General features: G+C 34.9%; 4 protein-coding genes across 4 annotated transcripts; 1 reads left to right on the top strand and 3 right to left on the bottom strand.

Moving 5' to 3' along the window:
• The first annotated feature begins 2,288 nt into the window (after positions 1–2,288).
• On the top strand, positions 2,289–7,660 carry LOC107830549 (putative membrane protein At4g09580). The gene is made up of 4 exons (XM_016658149.2): positions 2,289–3,186; positions 5,922–6,192; positions 6,292–6,462; positions 7,222–7,660. Exons 1-4 carry the CDS (start codon positions 2,864–2,866, stop codon positions 7,351–7,353), a joined length of 897 nt encoding a protein of 298 aa, XP_016513635.1. The 5' UTR covers positions 2,289–2,863; the 3' UTR covers positions 7,354–7,660.
• Positions 7,661–8,402: 742 nt separating this feature from the next.
• Positions 8,403–12,575, bottom strand: LOC107830548 (large ribosomal subunit protein bL21c-like). The gene is made up of 5 exons (XM_016658148.2): positions 12,193–12,575; positions 10,652–10,732; positions 9,181–9,282; positions 9,014–9,088; positions 8,403–8,759 (listed from the first exon to the last, which is right to left on the bottom strand). Exons 1-5 carry the CDS (start codon positions 12,490–12,492, stop codon positions 8,673–8,675), a joined length of 645 nt encoding a protein of 214 aa, XP_016513634.1. The 5' UTR covers positions 12,493–12,575; the 3' UTR covers positions 8,403–8,672.
• A 1,318-nt stretch (positions 12,576–13,893) lies between these two features.
• Positions 13,894–18,633, bottom strand: LOC107830545 (calcium-dependent protein kinase 11). The gene is made up of 8 exons (XM_016658146.2): positions 17,814–18,633; positions 16,335–16,478; positions 16,099–16,251; positions 15,891–16,006; positions 15,215–15,382; positions 14,741–14,965; positions 14,487–14,630; positions 13,894–14,272 (listed from the first exon to the last, which is right to left on the bottom strand). Exons 1-7 carry the CDS (start codon positions 18,376–18,378, stop codon positions 14,490–14,492), a joined length of 1,512 nt encoding a protein of 503 aa, XP_016513632.1. The 5' UTR covers positions 18,379–18,633; the 3' UTR covers positions 13,894–14,272; positions 14,487–14,489.
• A 762-nt stretch (positions 18,634–19,395) lies between these two features.
• On the bottom strand, positions 19,396–25,513 carry LOC107830546 (subtilisin-like protease SBT3.4). Its single transcript, XM_016658147.2, has 3 exons — positions 25,177–25,513; positions 24,035–24,132; positions 19,396–19,667 (listed from the first exon to the last, which is right to left on the bottom strand). The coding sequence occupies exons 1-3, from the start codon at positions 25,356–25,358 to the stop codon at positions 19,603–19,605; spliced, it is 345 nt and encodes a 114-aa protein (XP_016513633.2). The 5' UTR covers positions 25,359–25,513; the 3' UTR covers positions 19,396–19,602.
• Positions 25,514–26,126: the final 613 nt, after the last annotated feature.

Here is a 26,126-nt window from a genome sequence, read left to right as displayed (position 1 = left end):
TAAATTAACAAAAAAGAGTAAAACTAAATTTTCATGCATAATAATACTTCAAATTAATCTAACAAACTAAAACATGAAGCATAAATATGTCTAATAATTTTAAAATAACACAAATTGTCTCAAATCAACTTAAATACGAATTTCGGATGTTCAAGACAATTCTTCATATGCCTCCTTAAACAGCTTGTGCCCACACACTTTGGACGAAGATTTAAGATTCGACCACAGTTCTTGCACTTTACTTTGTGAACTTTTTCATTTTCTTCTACCACCTCAAAGTGTTCCCAAACACACGAGCGCACTCTAGAAGTACGGGGCATGGTTTAACTTGAATTGAGAATTTGAGTTTGAGAAATGAGAGATGAGTGAAGAAATGAAGAAGAGTGGGGTGTATTTATAGTTTTTCAAAGGGCTAAATTAGTAATTACAAAAAGTGTTAAATTTAAAAAAAATTGGCTCAAAAAAGGCTAAATGTGCAAAACATCCGTTGGGCCAACGGTCAGAGAGTAGAAACATTAAAAAAAGGGAAATTTAACTAGCTATACTATAATAGAAACTTATTTACCACTTTTCTTTAGGTTCCTTATATTCTCTATCTATATTTACTATTTATATATAAAACCTTAATAAAGAGAGCATTCTTAAAACTAGGATGTAACTGATACAACCCTTCCCTCTCACCTCCCCCACGCTAGCCCCCCCTCCCCCTCTCACTCTCATGTATTTCAGTTATACAAAGCCCCTAAAATCACGTTTTCATCCCATTTTCAAAAAGATTTTGAAATATTTCTTTCTTTTATACAAATTAACCCAAATCTCATTCTCTTCACACAAATTCATTGACATTATCTCTAAAATATCAGTAGCAAAGAGTTCTCCATTGACAAACATTAAAAAACTTTGAAGTTTTGAATTCAACATCTGTGTTTTATGAATTTTTGATTTGTTTGAATTGGGTGCTCTTGCAAACAATTGAGAATATAATTTGGAGTTTATATCTCAATTTTGAGGGAGATTGGTTAAGTTTAGCGTTGTTTTTAGGTAAAATTTCATATTGAAACTCGAAGAAGAAAAGTTTCTGAATTGTATCACGATTGTATTATAATTGTATCACAATTGTATTAAAGTTGTATTTGATTTGTATCTGATATATCAATATCTAAAATAATATATAATACATTTATAATACAATATTGTTTCAGAATTTAAGTTTAGAGTTGTGATTGAAACTTGAAAAAGATGAGGAAGATCATAATTGTATCACGATTGTATCATAATTGTATTTGTATTATAATTGTTGCAGAAATTGTATTACAAATGGATGATAATTGTATATGGTGAGGAGCAATTGTAAGTTATGAGCTATTATCCTATTAGTAATAATTTTGCTATAGTTTAACGATTTTTGAATTGTTGAAGAAACTTTGTAGAAACTGATTTTTTTTGTCATCACATGACACGTCATGTGTATATATTTCTAACTGCAAAGAAAAAGTTTCTTTTTGGTTGCTATTATGGAAAGTAGTTTTTGTGTTATTGGATTTGTTAGATTAGGTATCACTTTCCTAACATTATAAGGATAATAAGAACATAGAATATGACATTAATATAGTATTTGAAGGTTCCAACAAATATCATTCAATAGGTGAAGCAAAGTTACTAGCTTCTTGTTGAAGACGTGCAACTATTGAAGAGAGAGAGAGAGAAGAGGGGATCTGCGTATTGAAAAAATTAGGAAGCATGAAATGAGGAGAAGTGTGAAAAAAAGGAAAGGATATAATTGAATCCCTTAATTAAAGACATTAATAATGGGATGAGAGATTTTTAAGGGAGGAATGTATACAATTTGTAAGAAAAACCTATATACTTTTTGAAAACTACAAAACCTAGAGAAAATAAATTAATAAGTTCTTATCGTAGTATCTATAGGGAAAATTCTCTAAAAAAAATTGAAAGTAGCCGTTATACCGGTCTAGGTCGGTCCGGTTAACCGGTTCTACAATAAATCGCGTTGACCAGGTTTGATCGGTCCGATTAACCAGTTGCACAAAGGTGAACAGACCAAACCCCTTACCCCATTAATCCAGCCCACCCGACCCCCTTTGTACCGGTCCGGACTGGTTCCGATTTCAATCAGTTTGGACCGGTCCGAAAACGAGTTGACCCGACCCGTTAGACACCCTTAGTTCAAAGTTCAAACTATATTGCTATAAAAAATTCAATCAAACACAGGAAGAAAATTTAGAACTTTCAACTTTTAAAAAAGGAAAAAACAAAAAAGTCATTCCAATCTTAAGTCCCTTGAAAAGCGGGTCCAAACAATCCTCTCGTAGTCCTTTTCTTACTTCCCCATAATTTGACTTCTCTTTTCATGCTTCTCTGATCTTTCTGTTTCTTCGCAATAACCAATTAAAATCATATACTCCATGTGATATATATTTACGTTAAATTTTAAAATAAAGTCCAAATTAGTTCAAATCTCAGGCGCTCAGCTACCAAACAGTGTCTGTTGCTGGTCTATTTTGATTTGTTTTATCCATATTCCAAATAGAAACTTGGGTGTCTAATTTTATCTTCATCCTTGAATTTTTCTGTATTTTTGGTGGATTTTCTTGGTGGGGTTTCACTGATTTTGATCCATATTCGAAAATTTGATTTCAAATCTCGAATTTTTTGCTGTATTTTTGGTGGGGTTTGATTGATTTTGATTTGTATTCCTAAAGGAAAAAAACTTGATGTGTTTTTCCATTTAGATTATTGAATTATTTTGGATTTTCTCTGTGGGTTTTGATTTAGTGACAATTCAAGAACTTTTTCTTGGTGGGGTTTGATTAAAAAAGCTTGGTTTTATAAATTCAAATGAATGAGGAATAAGGTGACACGTACCCACTCACGTTCATCATCATTGCCGGCATCATTGTTGTTGTCATCAATGGCTGCACCAAGGGGTTTGGTAGTGGACACAACTAGGGATGAGGAAATAAACTTAGGATTGTTGTCCGAATCTCCCACGGGTAAAAGGTATAAGGAAGGGAAGTTTCCATTGTCAAGGTGGGAGTTTGCAGCAGCTATAGCTGTATTTGTGGTGTTCTCAATAGGGTTGTTTAGTATATACTTGACAATGCCAGCTGCTGAGTATGGTAAACTCAAGTTGCCTCGTTCGCTTTCTGATCTCCGAATGCTGAAGTAGGTTATTGTGTTTGCTTTTATGTTCCTTTCCTGCATTTATTTTGTATAGTTGCTGCTGTATCGCATTTGCATCCCTTAATTACCTTATTTTTTGTTGCAATGTTGAGGTTAAAACTTGATAAGTTTGCTACTGTTAACTTTACCTGTCAAATGGTTTTTGGTGGAACTGTCATAAATAATTTAGTGTGAGATTCTTGCGGAATCTGAGTTTGTTGCTCCAAGCATTACCAAATACCTATCCGTTTAGAATTCAGCTGCTTGTGTTGTGTATAATGTTTACAATTACAATGAGTCTTTCAGATTAGTATTATTAGTAATCAACTCTATAGCTTCTTCAATTAACTCTAGTTTTTCATTCAAGTTTGAAGGACTTTCTACTCAGATCAGTGTCAAATGTAAAGAGACCTAGTAGCTTCTGGGAGTTATGTTGCAATGCATATCCGTCGTACTTATGCTCCTTTACTTCCCACCTGTTTTTTTGTTGTTGGGGTTTTTGGGTATTTGCATTCAGTACTTCAAGTACTTCAGGTGCTTTCATTTGCGCGCTGCGAATCCTGCAGGGGGTGCAAGTCTGTATGCCTGTCAATTACTGGTCCTTGTGATCAATTCTATAACTTTGCAAGGAACACCATTCATTGGAGGTAGAAAACAAAGCATTGGTTACTTAGGGTATTCAGGGTTCCAACTATCATATTGCATTTTGAGAGAGCGCTAAGTATGTGCAACAAAGTGTGCAGTTGAGCCCTAATGTACTTTCTGTACTCATTCCAGATTTTAAGGCATCGAGTCCAATTAGTTTTGAACTACCTGTAGCAAAAGAAAATTTTCTTTTTCCTCTTAATCTCATAGCAGCACCCTCGTCAATGCTTTCTTTTCTATTTTGTTTGGTCCTGTGTGTGGGGGGTGGGGGTTGGGGGTTGGGCGCTATCTCATTGATTGAAACTATATCCAGCTTAGTTTCTGAAATGGAAGCCTTTAATTTGATTGTGGAAAGAAGAAAATTATAGATGTCAACCTGAAGCATCTTTATATTCGCCTTCCACTTTAGATATTTCCCCCTTTAGAGTGTTTCTTATCTGTATGCCAGATTCAAGATACATTTCTTCTTTTGTCTCTAACTACCAACAAGTAAATCCTTAAAGCTTTGACCTCCTTCATAGTTACATTTTCCTCATATCACTTAATGGGTACGTGCCAGGATAGAAGACTTAGAATCTGAGCATGGAACCGATTAGGTGCTGTTATTACTTTTTATCTAGAAGTTGAAGGTAGATGAAAGACGGTATAGAGCAATTGTGTGTAGGAAACTCCTGTCAAACTCATAAATGGGTCATATTACTGACCAATTCCCAGACTTCTAAGAACTCCTTACATAAGTACTATTATCTATTGCATGGCTATCTCGCCAAAGCAATGTATAAGAAATCATTAAATTGAGCATAGATTATGTATTTCCTCAATTAGTTAAGAACTGACTAAGCTAATGCACAAAGTTGTGAGAGTAGAAGCACAATTGTGTATAATGGGGTTTAGGTTTGATTTTATTATATATACCTTGATGGATTACTTTTGCAAGATTGTGCGAGAATAATGCTCCAATTTCTAGTTAAGCGGCAGAATCATTAAAATTTCTGTATTAAAAAACCAATGTGGGTTTACAGGAACGATTAAAGGCAAATTACCTGTAAAATGGGTAAAAAAAAAGTTATGCTCTTTGAATGGCTTCATAAAAAATTATGTTCTTTGAATGTCGAAATTTGATGCAATTAACTAATGACATAGTTCTACTTTTACTTCGCCAATTCAACCTCTAAGTAATGGTGAGGTTCATGTCTTTTTAAAAATGTGATTAAAGCTTTGGACATCAGGAATGATGTGGAATTTTTGTATATATGAGGGATGAGTCTGTTGATCTTGACTGATTGGAAAATGGTGAGAATTGCACTTTGAGGAGAAGGTGAGCGGAGGCGAGGAAGTTTCCTAGTATCATTTGATGATATTGCCAGTACCATCTCGTTATCTTTTTCTTTTGGGAAAAATCAGAAAATGTTTTTGAGGAAAGTAAATATAACATTATTCATACTTTTACACAAAATTTCATAGAAAGCAAAAAGAGGTTAAGTTATGAAAAAGGAACAAGCTGGTTTCTGAATAGCTCTAGTACTATCTATTTCCAAAGTGTGATTGCAAGAATCTATAGGTTTTTTGCTAAATGCTTGCAAAGATCTAGATCATGGCAGTAGCAGCCTTTTTACTAGTGTTCAGCATTCACGAATGTCTGGCTGTAGTATTGCTTCTTAATTACTATATTTTCGTCCACATGGAGAAATTATGGAGAGCTTTCGAGGGAATAGAGAAAGATTTTATACACTTAAGGAATAACCTCTTTTCCCTTATTTCCTTTTGGTGCACCCATGAGGTTTCTATTTGTATAGATGATTGCCTTTTGTAGAATATCATGTCTTTTTGTAAGGTTTTCTATTTTTTTTTTTTGTATGCTTCTTGTATACGGGCACATTTTTGCCCTATTTTTAATGAAATTTATTACCCTATCAACAAAAATATTTTTTCATCCATAGCTTCCGTTACAAGTGTTTTTTATGGATTTCTTTTGACATGATATTTTTTTTAATGGTATTTGAACTCTTCTTTTCTAACATGTCTTTGTTTCCCTTTCTGTTATTATTTGGTATAGTTCTGTCATGACTCATTATCTTACTTATTTCCTTTAGGGATAATATTGGAACGTATGCCAAAGTTTACCCAGCAAAATTCATTCTGGGTTACTGCTCAACATATATATTCATGCAGACGTTTATGATTCCAGGGACGATTTTCATGTCCTTGCTTGCTGGAGCACTTTTTGGTGTTCTCAGAGGGCTTTTCTTGGTTGTCTTTAATGCTACAGCCGGTGCATCATCCTGCTATTTTCTGTCTAAATTAATTGGCAGGCCTATAGTTAACTGGCTGTGGCCTGAAAAATTGAGATTCTTTCAGGCAGAGGTTTGTGCTCTTCTGAAACTGATTACTGGTGCTACTGATCTAAAAAAATTCATGGTACCTTTTTTGTTGCACTTACAAATGTGAAACTTGTGGTTTCAGATAGCCAAGCGTCGGGATAAGTTGCTCAACTATATGCTGTTTTTGAGAATAACTCCAACATTGCCAAACCTTTTCATCAATTTGGCATCTCCTATTGTGGATATACCATTCCATACATTCTTCACGGCCACATTGGTTGGTCTAATTCCAGCCTCATATATTACAGTCAAGGTAAATCATTCTTCAGCTGGTGGTGGCTTCTTTCTGTCATGCTTTTCTGTATTTGCTGTCCAATTTACCGATGCCTGGTAATCCATCTATAAGACCTGCTCTTTTGTTATTCTTAAAATTACTAGCTTCTTTTGTCTAATAACATCGGTTCAAATATTCTTTTATAAATACAAGAACCTGAACCTTGTTCTCTATGTGTATGGTAAAGCAGCACTAGGATGCCCTGCTTGGCACTAACATTTATTTTGCATTTGTCATTTTTAAAGCTCATTAGTTTGTTACTTTCAGTAAAAAGACAGGGAAACCTGTACTAGATGTATAAATTAAGAAAAAAGAGCATATTATCTGAAACTTAGTTAAAATCTGTGTTGCTCGGACTCTCCGAAAATATCGTCGGGTGCGTGTCGGATTCTCCAAAAGTAGTGTATTTTTGGAGGATCCGACACGAATATAGCAGCATTTTGGAGAGTCCACTCAACAAATGTTAAAATCATGTGAGCCGATGGCCCACTGCATATTATCTTAGACTGTCCAAGTGAATAACGTGGCAATATCTCTCTTCGACATTGTCTATGAAGCTTAAGAGGTTATTGTTTGTGTATCCTACCCAATGCGGCATGCGTTTCTCAACCACCTACTCCCAATTCAGCCTCGGACTTGGCTTGAGGCATAGCTGATGCATTTTGGTTGAGTCTTACAATACTAATGTAGCTTGCTATACGTGATTATATGTGATATTTTCGTTCTTTAACTTGTCAGGCGGGCCTAGCTCTTGGTGATCTGAAGTCAGTCAAGGATCTATATGATTTCAAGACCTTGTCTGTGCTCTTCCTCATTGGTTTTATTTCAATAATACCTACCATCTTGAAGAGGAAGAAAATATACGAATAGAGCTCCTCGCAAAAGGCCATTGGATCCTCTTGGAAAGCAACTTAGAGAAGATATAGTTTCTTTTTATTGTCCGAGCAAATTGGAAAGGCAGGACTTAGTGACAGGCCGTTAATTTCTATATGGCACCTGAAATCACTGCCCAATCCTTTTGGAGAATAGTGGGAATGTTGTGTTCTTTGCCAATTCCTTATGTTTACTTTCTGTCATTCATTGCCTGAGCCGAATTGACTGGTAGTATTGTTTAATGTAATTCAAATGTAGCAGGCAGATATTGATTTGGAATCTGATTCAAAAAGTGTTCTTATAGTCATCTCACTGTTCAAAAAATAAATTATTATATGGTCATCTCAACTGCCATGTTATGGAAATGCAACATTTTGATATCATTGTGGAATTTCCTTGAGTAGATTTGGTTAAATGTTGTTAGATGTGCATGGCTAGGAAAAGATGGTAAATGGTTAAGGAGTAATACATATTTTGTGGTAAAATTTTCTGCAGATGTCATTGCGAAACGGTTATACTCAATAGCATGTTCTGTGACTGGTTTTCACTTCTGTTTTTTGTTCAACTTTTGGTGAAAATACAGGAACAATATTAAGGTTGTTTTAGATAGCAGGCCACATGTGTTTGTCAATCAATGTATATGATGTGCAGTGATGGGGCCATTAACAAAATCTAAGCAATAAACCCAGTGTAATCTCACAAGTGGAGTCTGGATTTACAAAATTTCTTTAATATAAAAAATATTTCGACTTAGCGATACGCCAAAGAGATGAGTACATTATCTCCAACCCCTAGGTCTTTATCTCCCATTGTCTGCAAAGTTGGGGCCAATGGAGATCAAATTTATCTATAGTTTCAATTTACTTTAAATTATTTTTGTTGTTAGCTTGAGCTGTTTTCTAAGAGGCTCCCTTTATTTTCTGAAAATTATTTCCCCGTCTACGGTAAATCGCTAAGTCTAACAATCTTTTAACCTCAATTCACATATAAATGCCATGACATGTAGACGTGTTTAGTACTTGAGAAGAAGATAAAGAGGTCAATTCACATAAAGTGAATGCAAAGAATAATTGGTAGAACTCAATCGAAAAAAGATCTCTTCAACGTGCAAACTCGAATACATTGCCCAACGAAATGATACATGGAAAGAAGGAAATTGGATGGGAATTACAACAAAAGATGAAGTTCAATGCACCTTCGAAAATTAATTTCCGCCATTGCCTCCCCAGTCTATACAAAACTACAATCACCTTGGAAGGTACTATTAGCAGATGTTGAGAAAACAGTAAATTGAAATGTAATCTTCAGCCCTAAAATCACTTGGCAGCTTCTAAGTCTGCTAGAGTGACTGCTGGTGAGTCTTGATAACCAGTAATCCCCATTATTCTTATCCGAGTAATCGGCTGCATCATTAACACAAATCAAATTAATTAGGAACAAGCAAGGACAAGATATGGTATTCTGTACAAATATCATTTTAAGAGGGCATGTCTCATGCAATGGCCGCAAGCTCATTAATTTAGAAATTTTTCATGTTGCTGGGAAATTAAACATATAGATAATATATGATAGACTATGGTGAATTTGGCAACCAAGTAGGTTAACATCAATCTACTCTATAGTTATTTGGATATCAATTAAAACAGTTCTTTCATACCTGTCTGTGACCAATGTTCCTTCTGTAGTTCTTTTTCTTCTTATACTTGAACACAACAACCTTCTTATCTTTCAACTGTGTGGGAATATAATATTGAGTCAAAAGAGATGTTAGGGAAACAAGGTACACACAGCGGAAACTAAAGTAGTGGAAGAATGATGTCTGACCTGCTCTTCAACAACAGCGTGGACTGCTGCATTTTGCACTACTGGTTTTCCAACCCAAGTACTTGTTTTTGTTCCCACTAGTAACACCTTGTTTAGGATGATCTGCAGAAGTTATCAAGTATAGATGTTTCAAACAAAAATCCTTAGTCATGGAACCTTGAACTAGAGTATTGCCAATATGCCCAGAGTAATCTTGACATAGATAAAATACTAAACTGACGAATAGTTCCTCTATTTTCAACTCCAGAGTAGCAAATATATGCAATGAGCATCCTCCTACCTCCTCATATTACCCTTATATCAAGTGTTAGTTTCCGCATAAAATAATTGTCAAATAGATGTATAAAAGACTATAGGCTGATGAGATGCAAATGTAAATGTTGGTTGACACTGATGCGTTTCAACATTATGGTTTGCATAATGGATTACTGGAAATATGCTAACTACATGAATAACAGAGTTCTCCTCCATCGCTTGGCTGGTACGAGGCTTCAAACACTTCACTTTGAGTGAGCTGTTTTTGTACAAGCTACATTCTTTTTTCACAGAATTTGATGCCAGTGATAGGACGAGTGTTGTCAAGAAGTCTAGACAACACATGTCCACATTCATTTGACAAACCTTTTTTAAATTGTTACTCCGGCGAGCATGTTTCACAATCTCACCTTTTTTACAATTTAGTTGTTTTCCTAGTACAGCCTTGAACATACATCAACTATGTTTTGACAATCCCACAAACTATGTACAAGCTTCTTTTTTTCCCTGAAAGAAAAGTTTGTACCTAGTTTGGGTGGAAAAGAAAGAAAAGAAATAAAGAAATGTTTTTAATTAAGTGGTTCTCCTAGTACAGCCTTGAAAAGACATTACCACTGTTTTGACAATCTCACACTGAGCTTGTACATAGTTTGGGTGGAAAAGAAAAGAGAAATGTAATATAGAAAGTATTTCTTCCATTTCTTGGTTCCAAATGAAAATGGAAAACAAGCTAAGTGCAAGGAAACTGTTTTTCCTTGGAGCCACAGATACTTTGGACCAGGAAAGCAAATTACCTTCCTGTTCCAGTTTTATGGAACCTAACAGGTAAAATGACTTCTCTTCCTTCCTCAACTTGTCCCTTTCCATTATCTTTTGCAAAGCATGCACTATCAACAAAACGCTTTAAAGATGTAAATGGATCTCAAGATTTATTTTCCTTTGTTAAATCAAATCTTCCAAATGAACTTCACGGTCTTCATTGGTCAAATATGCAGAGAGAAACTAACGCTAAGTACTGTAAAAGTGTCGCAAACGAGCATTATTTTGAGAAAATGCTGCAGGCAAGCTCTGTTTAATTGTACACCAAAGGTTGCTATGAGATAGGGAGAAGAAAGAAAGCACATAAGTAAATCCAAGGCCATAGGGGAGTAACAAGATTTTAGAAGCTAAAAGGAAATAAGTTGTAAATCAAGACAAGACCAAAAAGTATTCCCACCTTGTCATTGACATTTGCACCTTTAAGTCTCTGGGTGTAGATATACCGCCCAGGAAAGACGATATATTGCCGAGATCCGATCTATCAATAATGAGAGGAAAAATTAACAAGCTGCTTAATGTATCAGGGACAAGCCCAATTAAGTTATTGTAGGGTAGTATGATGTTCATTTAAAAAGGAAGAGAAAACAAAATAAAACATCAAGAAGGATGACAGCTAGAAGACTTGAAAATCATCAAATTTAGCAGCTCCTAGCACTAGCAAGAGAGTGTATGTTCCACAAAGAGAAGAAATTATACATCAAATAAGTAGTCGTATGAATGTTTTCTCCAGTTAATTATAGCAGTTCACAAGTAAAAAGATAAAAATTCACAATATGGTAACCTTGAAATCAAACTTAATCCAACAATTACAAGACTTGTACATAAACATACACGCGGCCTTGCACCACAGATTTGCATACTTGAATAGATATGTATACCCTCTGACGAGTGATTAAAACTTAATTGTATTCTGTTATAGTTATATATATATATATATATATATATATATATATATATATATTTTAAGTATGAGTTGCGTTATATCACTTACAATCTCCAATATGAACCCCTTTAGGACTAAACTACAGGAAATACCTACCACAACAGATGGTCCACTTTGAAAAAGAAATTATACTTTAAAAAAAAAGCATAGACTGAGATTTATGAAATTGGATAGTGTCCATAACACGGCATAAAGGATATACCATGTACTAAATCTCTGTCATGTGTTCAGCGTAACTACAGTTTTTCCCGTTAAAAAACCTACCCAACTCCACTGCGGAAAATACCAAGGATGCAAAAGGTTAGTTCAGCTTATTTGGCATGGACTATGCCAAAATTGCTTGTAGCAGCATAACTGCCAAGTCCACATAACACAAACACTTAGACATGTATATTGTTTCTTTAAGATACCCTAAAAGAAAATGCTAAACCTAAGATTGGCTGAAATGGCATAGACATATCAATAACAGAAACGAAGCAGCTCCATTTTAACACTCCATGTTATCACAATATACACCGTAAGGCAGCCTTGATGTCTCAATAGTACTTCAGCAAACTTAGAATTTGAACAAAAGTACATTCAGTCTAAGGAATACTCTTCATGAAATATGTTCTAGACCGGAAATATTTTACCTCAGAAAATCATTGTTTTTTGGTTCACATTTTCTAGTATTTGGTTGGACATACAAGGCGTAGTATGGTATGAAATTCTGCTTCTGTGATATTTTTCGGTATTAAAGGTTGACAACATGTCAATCCTGAATCAAAGTTGTAATTTTTATATAGGAAAATGACCTCCGCCCATAAGTAACGAACTCATTATCCCTTTTTTAGAACACCTTAAACAATTCAAGGTAACCAAACACTCAACTTTTCATCTGATAAACAAAAGTTCCTCATTTAATTTGCAATTAAATCCAAATTTCACTCCCGATAGTGAATTCAAAACAGACAGAAAAGTATACAAAAATATGCATAAGAAAGAAAGATAATCACCATAACAACAGCAAACACTTCTTCTCGTTTAGGTTCCAAGCTGGAGGAGGAGGCTTCCACAGCTGGGACAATTACAGGCTCTTCTGATTCAGCTACAACTTCAGCAACTGAAGCTTCAGATTCTGAGAATTTGGGCACAAAAGAATTGGGTTTAGAGGAACGGAGACTGAGAGCAGAAAGTGAATGAGATAGAAATGTAACATTGGAATTTGCTTTAGGAACGGAAAGGGTGTTGAGAAAAGTTTGGTTCTTGGATAGTACTGTTGTTGAGGGCGAAGAACACAGTGAAAGGGTAGCCATTGTTGGAGATGAAGAGAGGTTTTCTTGGTATTCTGCGAGTGTGTCTCAATTTTATCTATGAAAAAGCCTATCCTATCTCCAGTGCAGCAGTTGTTTTCAAATGACCATTTTACCCTTAAACTCCACTCTCTCTTTTTTTTTTTTTTTTTTTTTGTAAAAAATAATAGTAATATTTAAATGGTATAAATTTGAATATGTGCATATTAATATTCTTTTTTCGTATGTGTATTAATGTTCGAAATTACGAAATTCTTAATCATATAATACGATCATTTAAGTGAAAATAGCACGGGCTAGCTAGTTTTCAGACTAGTAATCGAAAAGTAGTCGGTGTTTGCAAAGTTATGAAAAATATTAGAAATAAAATCTGGACAAAAATATTCTAACTGAAACACAAAAAGTTCCAGCATAATATGTTGGATTATGGAACTCTTGCATATAAAATTCCAACATATGATGCTGGAATTTTCTATGTTTTAAAGGTATTTCTGTTTAGATTTTATCTTTACATAAAAAAGTGACTAAATTTTAATTACTTTTGAAACTATGACATTTTTTAATTACCGGTTGCAAATCAGGCTATTCCTAATTTTTCTCGTCATTTACCCACTTGAAGCCATCATATTTGAATTTGACTTGAGGTTAATTATGTGTGTGTCACATATGGATTTTGCAATTACACATTCCTCACAATTGATTGCAATTGCTCGATATTGATATGCACTTAGGTAATGACAAAATATAATATAAGTGAAAAGGATATATTATTATTGTTGCAATTACCTTTGGATTTGGTCTTTGATTTTGTTTTTTTAATTTGAGTAAAGACGAGTATATTAGTAGGGATAAGTGTGTGATTTAAAAGATGTCAAGTTTTAGAAAATTTATAAATTGTTCGAAAATATTACTCTGTTCCGTGTTAAAATGAACTAAAAACAAACAATACGAAAGGGCTATAAATGATCATATAATCGGTGTAACTAGTTTAAATTTGGCGCATAGACATATGATTGATATGTACCTACAGTCACATACTCACATTCAACTCCTAAATTTACATCTATCTATTTTTTTTTCCTTTGGCTCTTTTTATTTTGGAACTAACCTTCTTAATTAAGAGTATATATCTCTCTTTTGTTAATTGTTTTCTATTTTCTTTATTATTTTCCATTTAATTTTGCTTCTCTTCAAGAATAATGGGAAAGGTCCAGATTATTGAATTGAGAACAAATGCAGTTATAATAAAAACAAACTTTCAAAAAAAAAAAAAGTAAATAGTTGGAACTACCTTAAGAAAAAAAAAATCTCATTCTTAGGGAAACAAAAAGTATTGATGTCATTTGTTATGGTAAATAAAGCTTGTACAATTGGAAATGAACTGAAGACATAAGGGAAAGAACATTGACACTAATTTTAGTGCTTTAACATATGACAAAATGATGAACAAGTGTTATTCAATTTCTAGTAACACCAAATGAATATAGACATAAAGAAGGTTTTTACAACACTCCTCAAGTACAGACAACAGTGATCTAAATTTGTGAAATAGAGGAGAAGCCCTCCAATTATATAGTAAGATAAAGCAGCAGCAACAATATTGTTTGCTACTATAGCACTAAACCTATCTAGCATGAGAAAATAATAGAGCACTAAGCTCCTGTTGGTTACAGTCCAACATTGTCTCGGCAAATGCAGCTCTACCTGCCTCTTCCCTGGTTTGGTTGAAAGCTCATGACCGCCCTCTATAGTCGATTGATCCAACGTTTTCTATCAGCTTGATCTGGTAAAGGATCACGCTAGGATCAGAGAGGCGAATACTAAACAAGCTAAACTTAATGTTTAACAATGATATCTAAGGAAAAGATGCATATATCAGAAGTGCAGTCTGAAATTTTGAATGAGACATATCTTTCCTTTTTCAAATTTATCGACAAATTGGATTGATTTTTGATAGAACAAGTAGTTAGCTAAAGAAATGAAATGGTAATAGAAACCTTCTATTGATTTTTCTCACTGTCATTTACTCCAAGAGCATCTGCCAAGTTAAAATTCAAATTGCCTCTCATAGTTCTGGCTGCAAATCCTGTATTTCCCTTCTTCATCATTGTCGCAAATTCTCCATAATCTATACGTCCATCCTGCAAAACAGAAATTGATATTACCTTGGTTGTCCTTAGAAATCAGATCAAAAAAGTAAATAAATAAAATACTGAAAAGCTATATTGGACGAGTTAGTTTTTCTTCTTACATTATCTATGTCAATCTCTTTAATTATGTCATCCAATTTAACATCACCGAGGCCAAAATCTATGCAGGCCTGTTGAAGCTCATCAGTTGTGATATAACCACTGCCATCTTTGTCAAAGTAGGAGAATGCAGCAAGCAGATTCTCCTCTCTCTCCATCTTATTCAAATGCAGTGTCGCGGCAATAAATTCACCATAGTCAATTGTGCCACTGTTGTCAATGTCAGCCTGCAAAAACATATCGCACCTTGTCATTTTGCTACTTATTTGGAGGGACTAAAATCATTGGATTAAGTTTCCTACTCGCTCTCTCAAATCATTGTATCCAATAAGGTCAGGAAACTAATCCAACAATCAGGTAAGATCAAGAAACAGTAACAAAATGGCTAATGCGTACGCCTTTATCTGAAAGGTATAACTCGACTAAGCATTTCATTGATCGTTGTAGATTCTGAACCCAATTAAAATGGAAAGTACCGCGTTCATCAAGGCCTTGATTTCAGACTCCACAAGGTCAGATCCTACTCTTTTCAAGCCATCTTTCAGTTCGTCATATGTGATTGTCCCGCTGTTATCTGTGTCAATCATTTTGAATAACTGCTTTAAGCCTCCTATTTCTTCCTCTGAAAGCCTTTCTGCTATGACCTGTTAGTATAGAGTGTTTCAATTATCAGAAATCAACGCATATTCTGGAAATTGAGATACAAAATAAGGATCTCAGTAACATAAGATTCCAAGAACTTCTCAACAATCCAATATTATGTTTTTAGTCCCCAATGGTAAAGAGCTTAAAAACATTAATTAGCAGCTGATAATCAAGCTGTGGTGGTGCTCTACACTTGACACTCGAACAACAGGTCATGCGTAATTCATGCTTTTAATGTTTATCATACTACTATAAAGAAGAATATGCACACTGATTTACGAAAATATCTGGATAACACACAAATATATCTAGAAATAATATAGTGAAAAGATCTAGTATATCTCCATTCTCTAATATCAATTTCAGACTGTTACACTTGTTTTTCTGATCCTAGTTAAGAATTTACGTATGTCACGTATCAGATATTTTTTTAATGCAAATCCAAGAAATAACTAACAGTGTTAACTGGAAAAAGAGTAACAGATTATATATAAAGGAAGTACATACTCGTAAAGCCATTTTCTTGAGTTTGTTCATGTCATAAAACTGCTTTAGGCGAGTTAAAACTGCAGATCCCAAAGGTTTGTCTGGAGCAGCCGCATCGTCCACAAGCCATGGATGACCTTGAGGAAAAGACAAACAAGTATTGATAATGAAACTACCATTTTCTACTACCTTGTCAGTTAATATTACCAATAAAGCAAGTGTGACTCACATAGGACTTCATGAGCAGTTATTCGCGCTTTAGGATCCCTATTGAGCATCTTTTTAACCAAGTCTTTTGCACTATCAGATATATGAGGCCAAGGTTCAGATTCAAAGTCTATCTTTCCTTTCAAAATCTGCTTGAAGATACCATTGTCTGTCTCTGCAAGTCCAGAAAGTGAAGAAAAACAAGAAATAAGGAAAAGAAACAGATGGAGTAATTAATTATCAACATTGTAAATTTACCAGCCCAAAAAGGAGGAACCCCAGATAATAAGATGTATAAGATGACACCAGCACTCCATACATCTATCTCAGGTCCATAATATTTATGCAACACTTCAGGAGCAACATAATAAGGACTTCCAACAACATCAGATATATAATGCCCTGCAAAACAAGATAGATGAGGAAAGAAGGCAAATAGTCTACAGTGATAATATTTAATTCCAGTATTTGTCAAATATCATATTAAGATTACTGGATATTTTCTCTTTAATGAGTAAATGTATAGTTGCTGCCATGTGACCAGGAGGTCACAGGTTCGAGACGTGAAAACTGCCTCTGGCATAAATGCAGGGTAAAGCTTCATACAATCAGAGGCGGATCTACCATGTGAAACATGGTTCACGTGAACCCGTGGTCCTCGGTTTAAAGTATGGATATGATGTACATAATTTGGAAAAAATAGATATATATACTTGATGGAACCCACGGTCAAAAGAGACTAAGTGGTGCACTGGTTTTGGTCTCTTATTTCCAATAGCCTAAGGTCAGGGGATCAAATTCCTTACCAACTTTTTGGTTTAATTTTTTTTTTTAAAAAGTAATAGTGAACCCATCCTTCAAACATCCTGGATCCGCCTCTGCATACAATAGACCCTCGTCTGACCCTTCCCCTACCCTGCGCATAGCGGGAGCTTAGTGCACCGGACTGCCCTTTTTATTGAGTAAATGTATAGAGAGTCAAATGACTAGTCAGTGACTTTTTTAAGATCAAGTAGTTAATGTGACTTTCCATGCTCGAGATTGAACTGTTATGAGCACAAAAAATGAAAATAATGTGTTTTTTGGTCCATTTGTAATGCCTAATTTTGATGTCTATGGAAATTTTATTAGCTCTTCGAACTCGCAAAAGGTGGCATGCTAATTACTTTCCAGAAAAGCTGTTGAACTACATAAATTTTAACATGTTAAAAGACAGAATGACTGAACTTAGCCATAAATCATTGGAACTAAAGTATAATAAGCACGGCGACAATAAAATTCAACATGATCCTTGAATTGCAGAGAAACGGCAGGCAGCTTATGAGAAATTTGATCTGAATAATGTGAAACAGAAACAGTACCTTGAATTTGAGTTCTGTTACATCCTATAGAAAGGTGATAAAAAAGTTGAAAAAATCAAAATGGACTATAATGCCAAAACCATTTCTAGCTAAAAGAAAAGACCATAATGAAAGCTGAAAAAAATCAAAAGGGACACATTGTCCTAATAATTCCATCCATCAAAAGAAACCAAATTCAATCAACAACAACAACAACAAACCCAGTGTAATCCCCATAAGTGGGGTCTGGAGAGGGTAGTGTATACGCAGACCTTACGCCTACCTTATAAAGGTAGAGAAAATGTTTCCGATAGACCCTCGGCTATCGAAAAATTACCAACAAAAACACGAATTAGCCAATGGAAATGAAGGTAAAAGAATGATACAAGAAACAAACCAGGCTTATAGAAAATGGACAATCCGAAATCGGTAGCCTTAAGGGTAGCATCTTCATCAGAACTATCAAAGAGGAAATTCTCAGGCTTTAGATCTCTATGCATAACACCAAGAGAATGACAAGCCTCAACAACCTTAACAATTGTCTTCATTAAATGTGCAGCTTTCCTCTCACTATAATGACCTTTTTGAACAATCCTATCAAAAAGCTCACCCCCTTTACATAATTCCATAACAATATGGACAAAAAGATTATCCTCATATGTCCCTTTGATTCTCACCACATTAGGGTGCTCAGATAAATGATGCATTATTTGAATTTCTCTCCAAACATCCTCATAATCTTCCCTGCATAAAAGTTTCCTTTTTGGGATTGATTTGCATGCATATTGAAGACCAGTTGCCTTTTCTGTGCATTGATAAGTTGTACCAAATTGGCCTTGGCCTAGTTTCTTGCCAAGAGTGTAATGTTCTCTTAATCTTGGTGTTTGGTAAGGGAGGACATTAGGAGATGGTTTTGCTGATGAAGCTATAGGAGGTCTCTTCTTTGCTGCAGCTTGTGCCATTGTTTTTGTTAGAACAATTTTGTTTTGTGTTTTGTTTTTTTACTTTGAAGAAATGGTTGTTGTTTCTTGATTTTGGAGATAGTGAGGAAAATTCTCAGTTTCTGTTTTTCTTTTCCATATGATAGATTGTTATTTGGGGGGATTAACAGTTTTCTTGATCTATGGTCAGGGTTTCCTGGCGGGAAATGTGGTGTAAGTTGACTTGGTGTTGTTGCAATGACAAAGTTGAGTGGGATTTGGAAATGGAAGGGAGACACGTCCAACATCAATCAATTACTATATATTTTTTTCTTTTCTATTTTTAGACTATTTTTCTTGAATTTCACTTATTTGCACTAATGGGAAAAGAATTGTTACATAATGTGTATTTTAACTTATTGTAGTATATTATTTGCTTTTCGAGAGTTGTGAGGGAAGCTTCGAGCTCATATTGGTCATGGGTTGGGAACGGGAATTGAATTCTATGAGACCGAATCCCCTGTTGTTCCTCAATAGCTTAGTGGTAGCGCAGTCGGCTATTAACCGATTAGGTAATCCGTTTTCTGTCTTTATTTCTATTGCATTTTATCTCATCGTATTTTACATGACTAATCTCACTTATTGTGTCCTATTTTACAGTGACTAATCTCACTTATTGTCGAGAGTTAACTATAAGTATCTTTTACTTTTGCTGTCAAACTCTTCTTTCTAGACCTAGTAATTTCATTCGTAATGAAGACGCCAACTATATCGCGCTATACAATTGATAAAAAGTATTTTTGTTTAGAACATCAAAATGGTATACATCAATAAAACATTGATGATTGTAAAATCTGTTTACTTTCCTCTTTGTGGAAATTTTTGAATCATCATGTGAAGGATTAGGGGAAAACAAAGTAAAGATTTTCCCCATCTAGAGTGAAGGTGAAATTTTTTCGCTTACCTATAAGGAAAACATAGATAACTAATTCTCGGTTTTTGGCACATAACTACTAACTAATCTTGCGACGTGACTTCCATCTATCTAAATTTTAGACATAAGGAAAACGGCAGCACCATTTATTTTCATATAATTAAAACAAGTATTACGACATTAAGTAGCACATTTACATTAGGGATACTCTTTCCCACACATGGTACAAAGTAATTTACTTTTTAGCTCAAAACACCATAGAAACAAGCATAGATAAGAAGTCTAAACACATGATGCAAACTTGTTGGAGAAGAGGTCACAAGAGTTGCATTTCACACACGGTCGGTGTGTAACTGAACTGTTTGGCTTGGAACAATTTGTAGCACTCCAGGTTGCTCTGCAAAAGATCACATCTTAGTTAGGCTAGTCTGAGGGCATAAAACCCCCCCAAAAGAACACTGCTGAAAATCATATGAACGTATTTTTCAGGAGGGAACAAACAAAAGCTGATGCATTGTTGAGTTACAACTTCAGAATCAAGTAAATGCAACCCAAAATAGACACAATGACCATATTGCCTCATCGCGATTTGCCTTAACGTTAGTACTACCATCCACTTCAAGAATTGAGGATTTTCATCCAGAGTAAAGAACATATAAAAATGAGGCACTCAAAGTGCATTTTAGACATCCTAGAAAACAAAAATCCAAAATCACAGCCCTAAATGTCAAATGCAAAATGTTTTGTTGGACATCAAGGATGTAATTTTATAGATAAATCGATATGACATAGATACTTGGGAGAAGCCGTCCACAGCAAGTATTGTATCTTTGTAGCAAAGGGCATGCGCTCTAATGGAAAGAAAAATACAAACTCAACAGTTTTAGCAAGAGTTGCTGAATATCAAGCACCAGCTACATCAGCGAACCATGCAAACCTGCAATTTATTTAGTCTTCAAGAATGAAACCAAAAGAAAATAGCCTAGTATAACCTTGGACTTGCCCCTGTGATGATCTAGATGGTATGGACCACCGGGAGTAAGGGCTCTATGTATTGGAACTTGAATTTTTTATATAGATAAATGGAACTAATAAAAAGTTTGAGAAGTAATCCTACGTCTCTGGGCATTTCCTTCCAAAAGTGTTCCAATAATTGTACATCTGTCCTCATTCCTTGCATCCTTTTTAAGGTAAAGTTGAAAGTCATATCAATAGTGAACCATTCCTCTTATCCTTTTCACGTAAAGTTTAAAGTCCTTTATCAATGGTGAACCATCCTCTCATACTTTTTCATGTAAGGTTTAAAGTCCTATGTCAATAGCGGACCATCTTGGTCAATGGTGAACCATCCTCTCATACTTTTTCATGTAAGGTTTAAAGTCCTATGTCAATAGCGGACCATCTTGGTCAAGAACTAATGATTATGCTCCATATAAAACCACTAAACCTAACCTAAAACAACCCTTACCCCTCTCTAAGCACAAAAAAAGAAAGAAAAGACCCAAACCACTCTACAAAAATCGAGACAAACGATGCTTACTTTATCTTCTGACGGTTAAGACTATTAATGATGAAATGGCAATCATATTTTGAATCTCAAATTTAGATTAAGCAAGAAAAATAGAAATGTTACTTTTTTTCCTAATTCTCAAAGTACTCTTCCCAACCAGAGATGCTTTCCTACGTACCATTTCCGACGACCTCATCTCCCTCAACAAGAACCAAACCCCCGGCGACCAGACCCCAGTAAGTAATCCGACAGCCAATCATCCACGCGCCCCCACGCGCGAAGCAGACCCACTTTTCTCCGGTGAGATCTAAGCCACACGCCGGCGCGTGTGGCTTTTTCCGACCACTTTTCAGATTTTTTTCTTCACTCATCCCCTCATCCCCTCACCAGCCTTTTCCGACCAGACCCATACCATTTTCACCAAAATCCGACTACTTTGTAATCTCCGGCGATAGAAAACCACTTCGCGGACCACTTTTTCAATATTTTTTCTTCTCCCAACCTACTCTCCAGACTTCTCCGACCATTCCCATTACAGTTTCACCAAAATTCTATAACTTTTCTATTTTCCAGCGATCGAAGACAAGATTACGGCGACTTTCTAAAAGCTTTCACTGCTGATAATTTCAGATGCACTTCCTGTCTATCGGGAAAATCATAGAATGAGGGAGAACAATATCATCTATTTTGCAATGGGCTTCAAGTCATATAAAATTAGAGATGCTCAACAAATGCTGAACAATGGTTTGAATGGACAGAACGAGGAAGGAACCTAATCAGAAGGATTACATTAAGCAGAAAGACAATGGTGTGGTTATGCGAAAATCTAAAGGAAGCTTCGAAGGTGAAAGGAAATCATGTGAAAAGATGGAAAATCAAGGATCATTTCTCTGAAATTTTCTGTGCGAAGAACTACAACAAAGATAGTCGTTATATAACCATCATTAAAATCCAAGGCAGGGGAAGATCAATTATTATTGTTCAAGAGGCAGAATTTAATTCAGGTTGGTCAGATATTGCAGCAAAAATAGAAAGGTTCATTAATGGTGGAGTACGGAGGAATACCATTAGTGCTCCAAAAGTCATTGAAGAAGGACTTCTGTACTCAAACACAGTCAGAAATCATAAATGGGCAAGCAGAGGAATGAAGGAAGCGGAGGTCCAACAAGAAGGAGAAATTATTCACATTTCTGGAGATTTAACACACAATGCTTTGCTAGACAGGTGCCTGGTGGGATTCTTTCCCGAAGAAAGCTCCGAAATTGCAATTTTATTGGAAGTTTGTAAATGGTCAGCAAATCTATGGAAGCAAGCACATGGAATCAACATTTACGAGATGCAGTATGCTGATGATACTTTGGTGTTTTGTGAAGCTGATAGAGAACAATTGAAAGTACTAAGGGTGATATTCATTCTTTTTGAAGTCACTTCTGGACTACGCATAAATTGGTACAAAAGCTTCATTTATCCGGTAAATGAGGTAATGGAGCTACAAAGTCTTGCTGATATTCTAGGTGGGAAGGTAGGTCAACTGCCTACTGTATATCTGGGGATGCCATCGGGAGCTAAGAGCAAATCTAAAGGAATTTGGAATAGTGTGCTTGAGAAATGTGAAAAGAAGCTAGCAAATTGGAAGAATCAATATCTATCTATGGGGGCAGACTAACTCTGATTAATTCTGTACTAGATGTCATGCCTACTTATATGATGTCTCTATTTCCAATCCCAGCCAATGTAGCGAAGAGAATTGATTCTTTAAGAAGAAACTTCCTATAGGAAGGCAACAGTGAGAAGAAGAAGTTCCACCTGATTAATTAGAGCTCTGTGACAACTAGCAAAAAGGAAGAGGGACTGGGAATAAAAAACATAAGAGTTCGGAATCAGAGTTTGATGATGAAGTGGCTATGGAAACTTGCAGCAGATGAACAATCACTGTGGACGAAGGTTGTTACGGAGAAATACGGAACGGAAGGAAAATGGACAACCAAATCAGTGAGAAGCCCATACGATGCCAGCTTGTGGAAATCAATCAGGAATCTGTGGCCAAAACTAATTAACAAATCCAAGTTCAAGGTAGGAAATGGTAGGAAGATTTCACTGTGGGATGACAATTGGCTAGGTCAAGGACTATTGAAGGATCTCTTTCCTGACATATATTCTTTGAATCAACAACAAGAAGTAATATTACATGAGGCATGGACGAATCAGGGATGGAACCTTACATTCAGAAGATTGCTAAATGATTGGGAGATTGAAAGAGTAATTGACTTTTACAATACTTTGGAGCTATCTCGTGGTATCAACTCTAATCAAGATCTTATCGTATGACAAAGGAATAGGCTGGGGAAGTTTTCTGTTAGATCATGCTTACAAGGAATTCAACTTGTCAAAAATCGGGTTGGTTGTTGGCCATGGAAGATGATATGGAAAGTAAAAATTCCATACAAGGTTGCTTGCTTTACATGGTTATTGGCAAAAGAAGCAGTACTAACACAAGACAACTTAATCAAAAGAGGATTCTACCTGTGCTCTAGATGTTACTTATGTGGAGAGAAGGCAGAGACAATTAGCCATCTTTTTTTGCATTGTAAATTCACTGTACAAATATGGAGAATCTTCATCAGCTTACGGGGAATTTCATGGGCAATGCCGGGAAGAATTAATGATGTTCTAAATTGCTGGAATAAAGAGGGCAACCTTACTAGTTATAAAGAGAGATGGAGAATTGTTCCAGCATGCATATGGTGGACAATTTGGGAAGAGAGAAACCAAAGATGTTTTGAAGACAAGTCCAGTAACATCCAGAAGATAAAGATGAAATGTTTGGCGCTTTTCTATTTTTGGTGTAAAGGAAAGTTGTTGGAGGATCATGAATCCATTTTTGATGTTCTAGATTCCTTGTGAGATGACCAAGGATATTTAATGTTTATTTTTCTTTCTGGGCACTTTCCTTGTAAATATGGGTGACTTCACCTTTTTAGTGAAGTCTTTTTAATATATAAATATGTTACCTTCTCAAAAAAAAAAAAAAAAATGAAATGTTTATTATCACAAAATGTGTGAAAGTCTTCAATAGAACGTGAAATACTATGTTCAACCCTCAAATTGAATGCCAATTACTTCAATATACGAGCATTATGGCTGTGATATTTAAATTTGTCATACTAATTACTCATCGAAGAAAGAGATACTGATCAACCATATACCAAAATAGGAATCAATGATATTGAAAGAGAGAGAAAGTAAAAGCTTACTTGAGAGCTCAGAAACCTGCTCAGCAGTCAGCTTTGCTGAGAATCCACTAGCTGCATGCTTGTAACTGTATATCAACGCCTCTTTTGCCGCATCCTCACTTTTTGATTGCATAAGCGCACATAAAATATCAGGATCTTTACTCCAAAATTATGCATAAAAGAACACGTTTCCATACCAAAAAAAAAAAAAAAAGTAGTAGATGATACATATACCACACAATAATCATGATAATTACATACAACCGATAATTGGTAGCTAGCATTTTATATGCTTTTCCCTCCACCAAAGGAAACCCAAATGAACCTCAACCCATCATTCATTCATTCTACAAATACGGGATTGGTTGAAAAGTGGAATTTACTGCTTCAAGAAGTTTCATACTTTATTCAAATTAAGATCACAAAAGTCAATTTGACTTGTTTCTAATTATCCAAATTAACTTGCAAACACGAAATTGGTACGCACCACTAAATGTTCTTGAAGTTCGAGTATACATTACATCAAATATTATCATTTATAGAACTACAATAAATTTTACTTTAAAAATCTAACAAAATCCTTTACAATCAGACTACTCTTATAACTTTTGGAATAAGCCAATCACTTTGCCCCCTCGACCCCATTCACTTAAAAAAGGCATAGTATACACTCATTATAAGCAGCTGGTAAGGAGGAAAATATATCCTTATCAAAATATTTTTTTTCTTTTACTAATGAAATCACTTCTCTAATCATCTCTTAGTGTTTAGTTAGTCCTACAAGCTGAAGGATGTGGTAAGACAATAGCATTAAGGTATTTTTCAGCATTAAAGGTGGATACTAATATCTATGTGTTGGTTGAAACAAGCATATAAGTAAAACCGTCCCTTATTTTCTAACAAAACACTAGAAAAAGAATTCAAAAAAAAAAAGAAAAGCTTTTCTAGGACACATCAAAGATAAAATTGGATCTTGAAGATAAATACAAAGATAAAATCTTTCCACATGTGAGAAAAATTCAAATTTTAACTTAACAAACAACCAAATTGGCGAAATTGATAAGAAACAAGATCAATCCAAGTACCAACCAAACCCACAACCCCATATTTCTAAATTAAAATTCAAAACAGGAAAAAGAACAGAATTGAAGAATAATTCAAACCTGCCAAGAACAGAAGCTAGGGTTTTGATATGATACTCCTCAGCTTCTAGATCTTCAGGTTTCTCAGTGTATACTATATGAACTTTGGCTTCAATGGAGGGTTGTGAATCTACCATTGTTCCGATAGCTGCAATCAACAAGAAAAGCAATAGAATTGAAGAAAGTATTTGATCTTTCTGCATCACGTTTAACTACTATTTATAGAGCATAAGGGGTATTCTAGGATAATTATTGGGAATTTGAGAATTTTTATCTTAATCATTAAGTTTCAGAGTCCTTACTAGATGTCTTTTCTTGTTTATACTACTTTTCTTTCTTGGGATTTACGGACTAGATTGTCTTTGTCCATACACGGCATGTTGATTATTCTGGGGGTTGCTACTAATTTCTTAAAAAACGAAGGGGGAAAATGTAAATTAAGTGGGCGTTTGGACATGAGAAATGTAAAGTTCCCAAAAAAAAAAAAAAAGTGAAAATGGTATTTGAAATTTAGAATTGTGTTTGGACATGAATATCATTTTGGGTTATTTTTTAAGTTTCGTGAGTAATCTTAGTGAAGATTTTGAAAAACAATTTTTTTGAGTTTTTAAAATTTTCGAAAAATTCTGAAATGCTTCTTCAAGGGAAAATTGGAAATTGTTTGAACAAACGTTGATTTCGAAAAAAAAAAAAAGTAAAAAGTTTTTGAAAAAAAGGAAAAAATTTCTTATGTCCAAATGGGCTCTAATTTTCGCTTCACAAGTTGTACGTAGGTGATAATTTACATTTTGAGTAATAATCAGAACGAGGCGGATCCAGGATTTGAACTTTATGTGTTCAAATTCACAATTCTACCATATCTAATTTGATTTAATGGGTTCACAATTTATTATTTGTATATATTTAATATTTTTTTGAGCAAAAATATATGATATGAGGAAAGCTATGGGTTTAGTTGAACACATAGCTTC

The sequence above is a fragment of the Nicotiana tabacum genome, chromosome 8, assembly GCF_000715075.1.
Source record: "Nicotiana tabacum cultivar K326 chromosome 8, ASM71507v2, whole genome shotgun sequence".
NCBI lineage: Eukaryota > Viridiplantae > Streptophyta > Magnoliopsida > Solanales > Solanaceae > Nicotiana > Nicotiana tabacum.
This window is presented reverse-complemented; position numbering and strand designations above follow the sequence as displayed.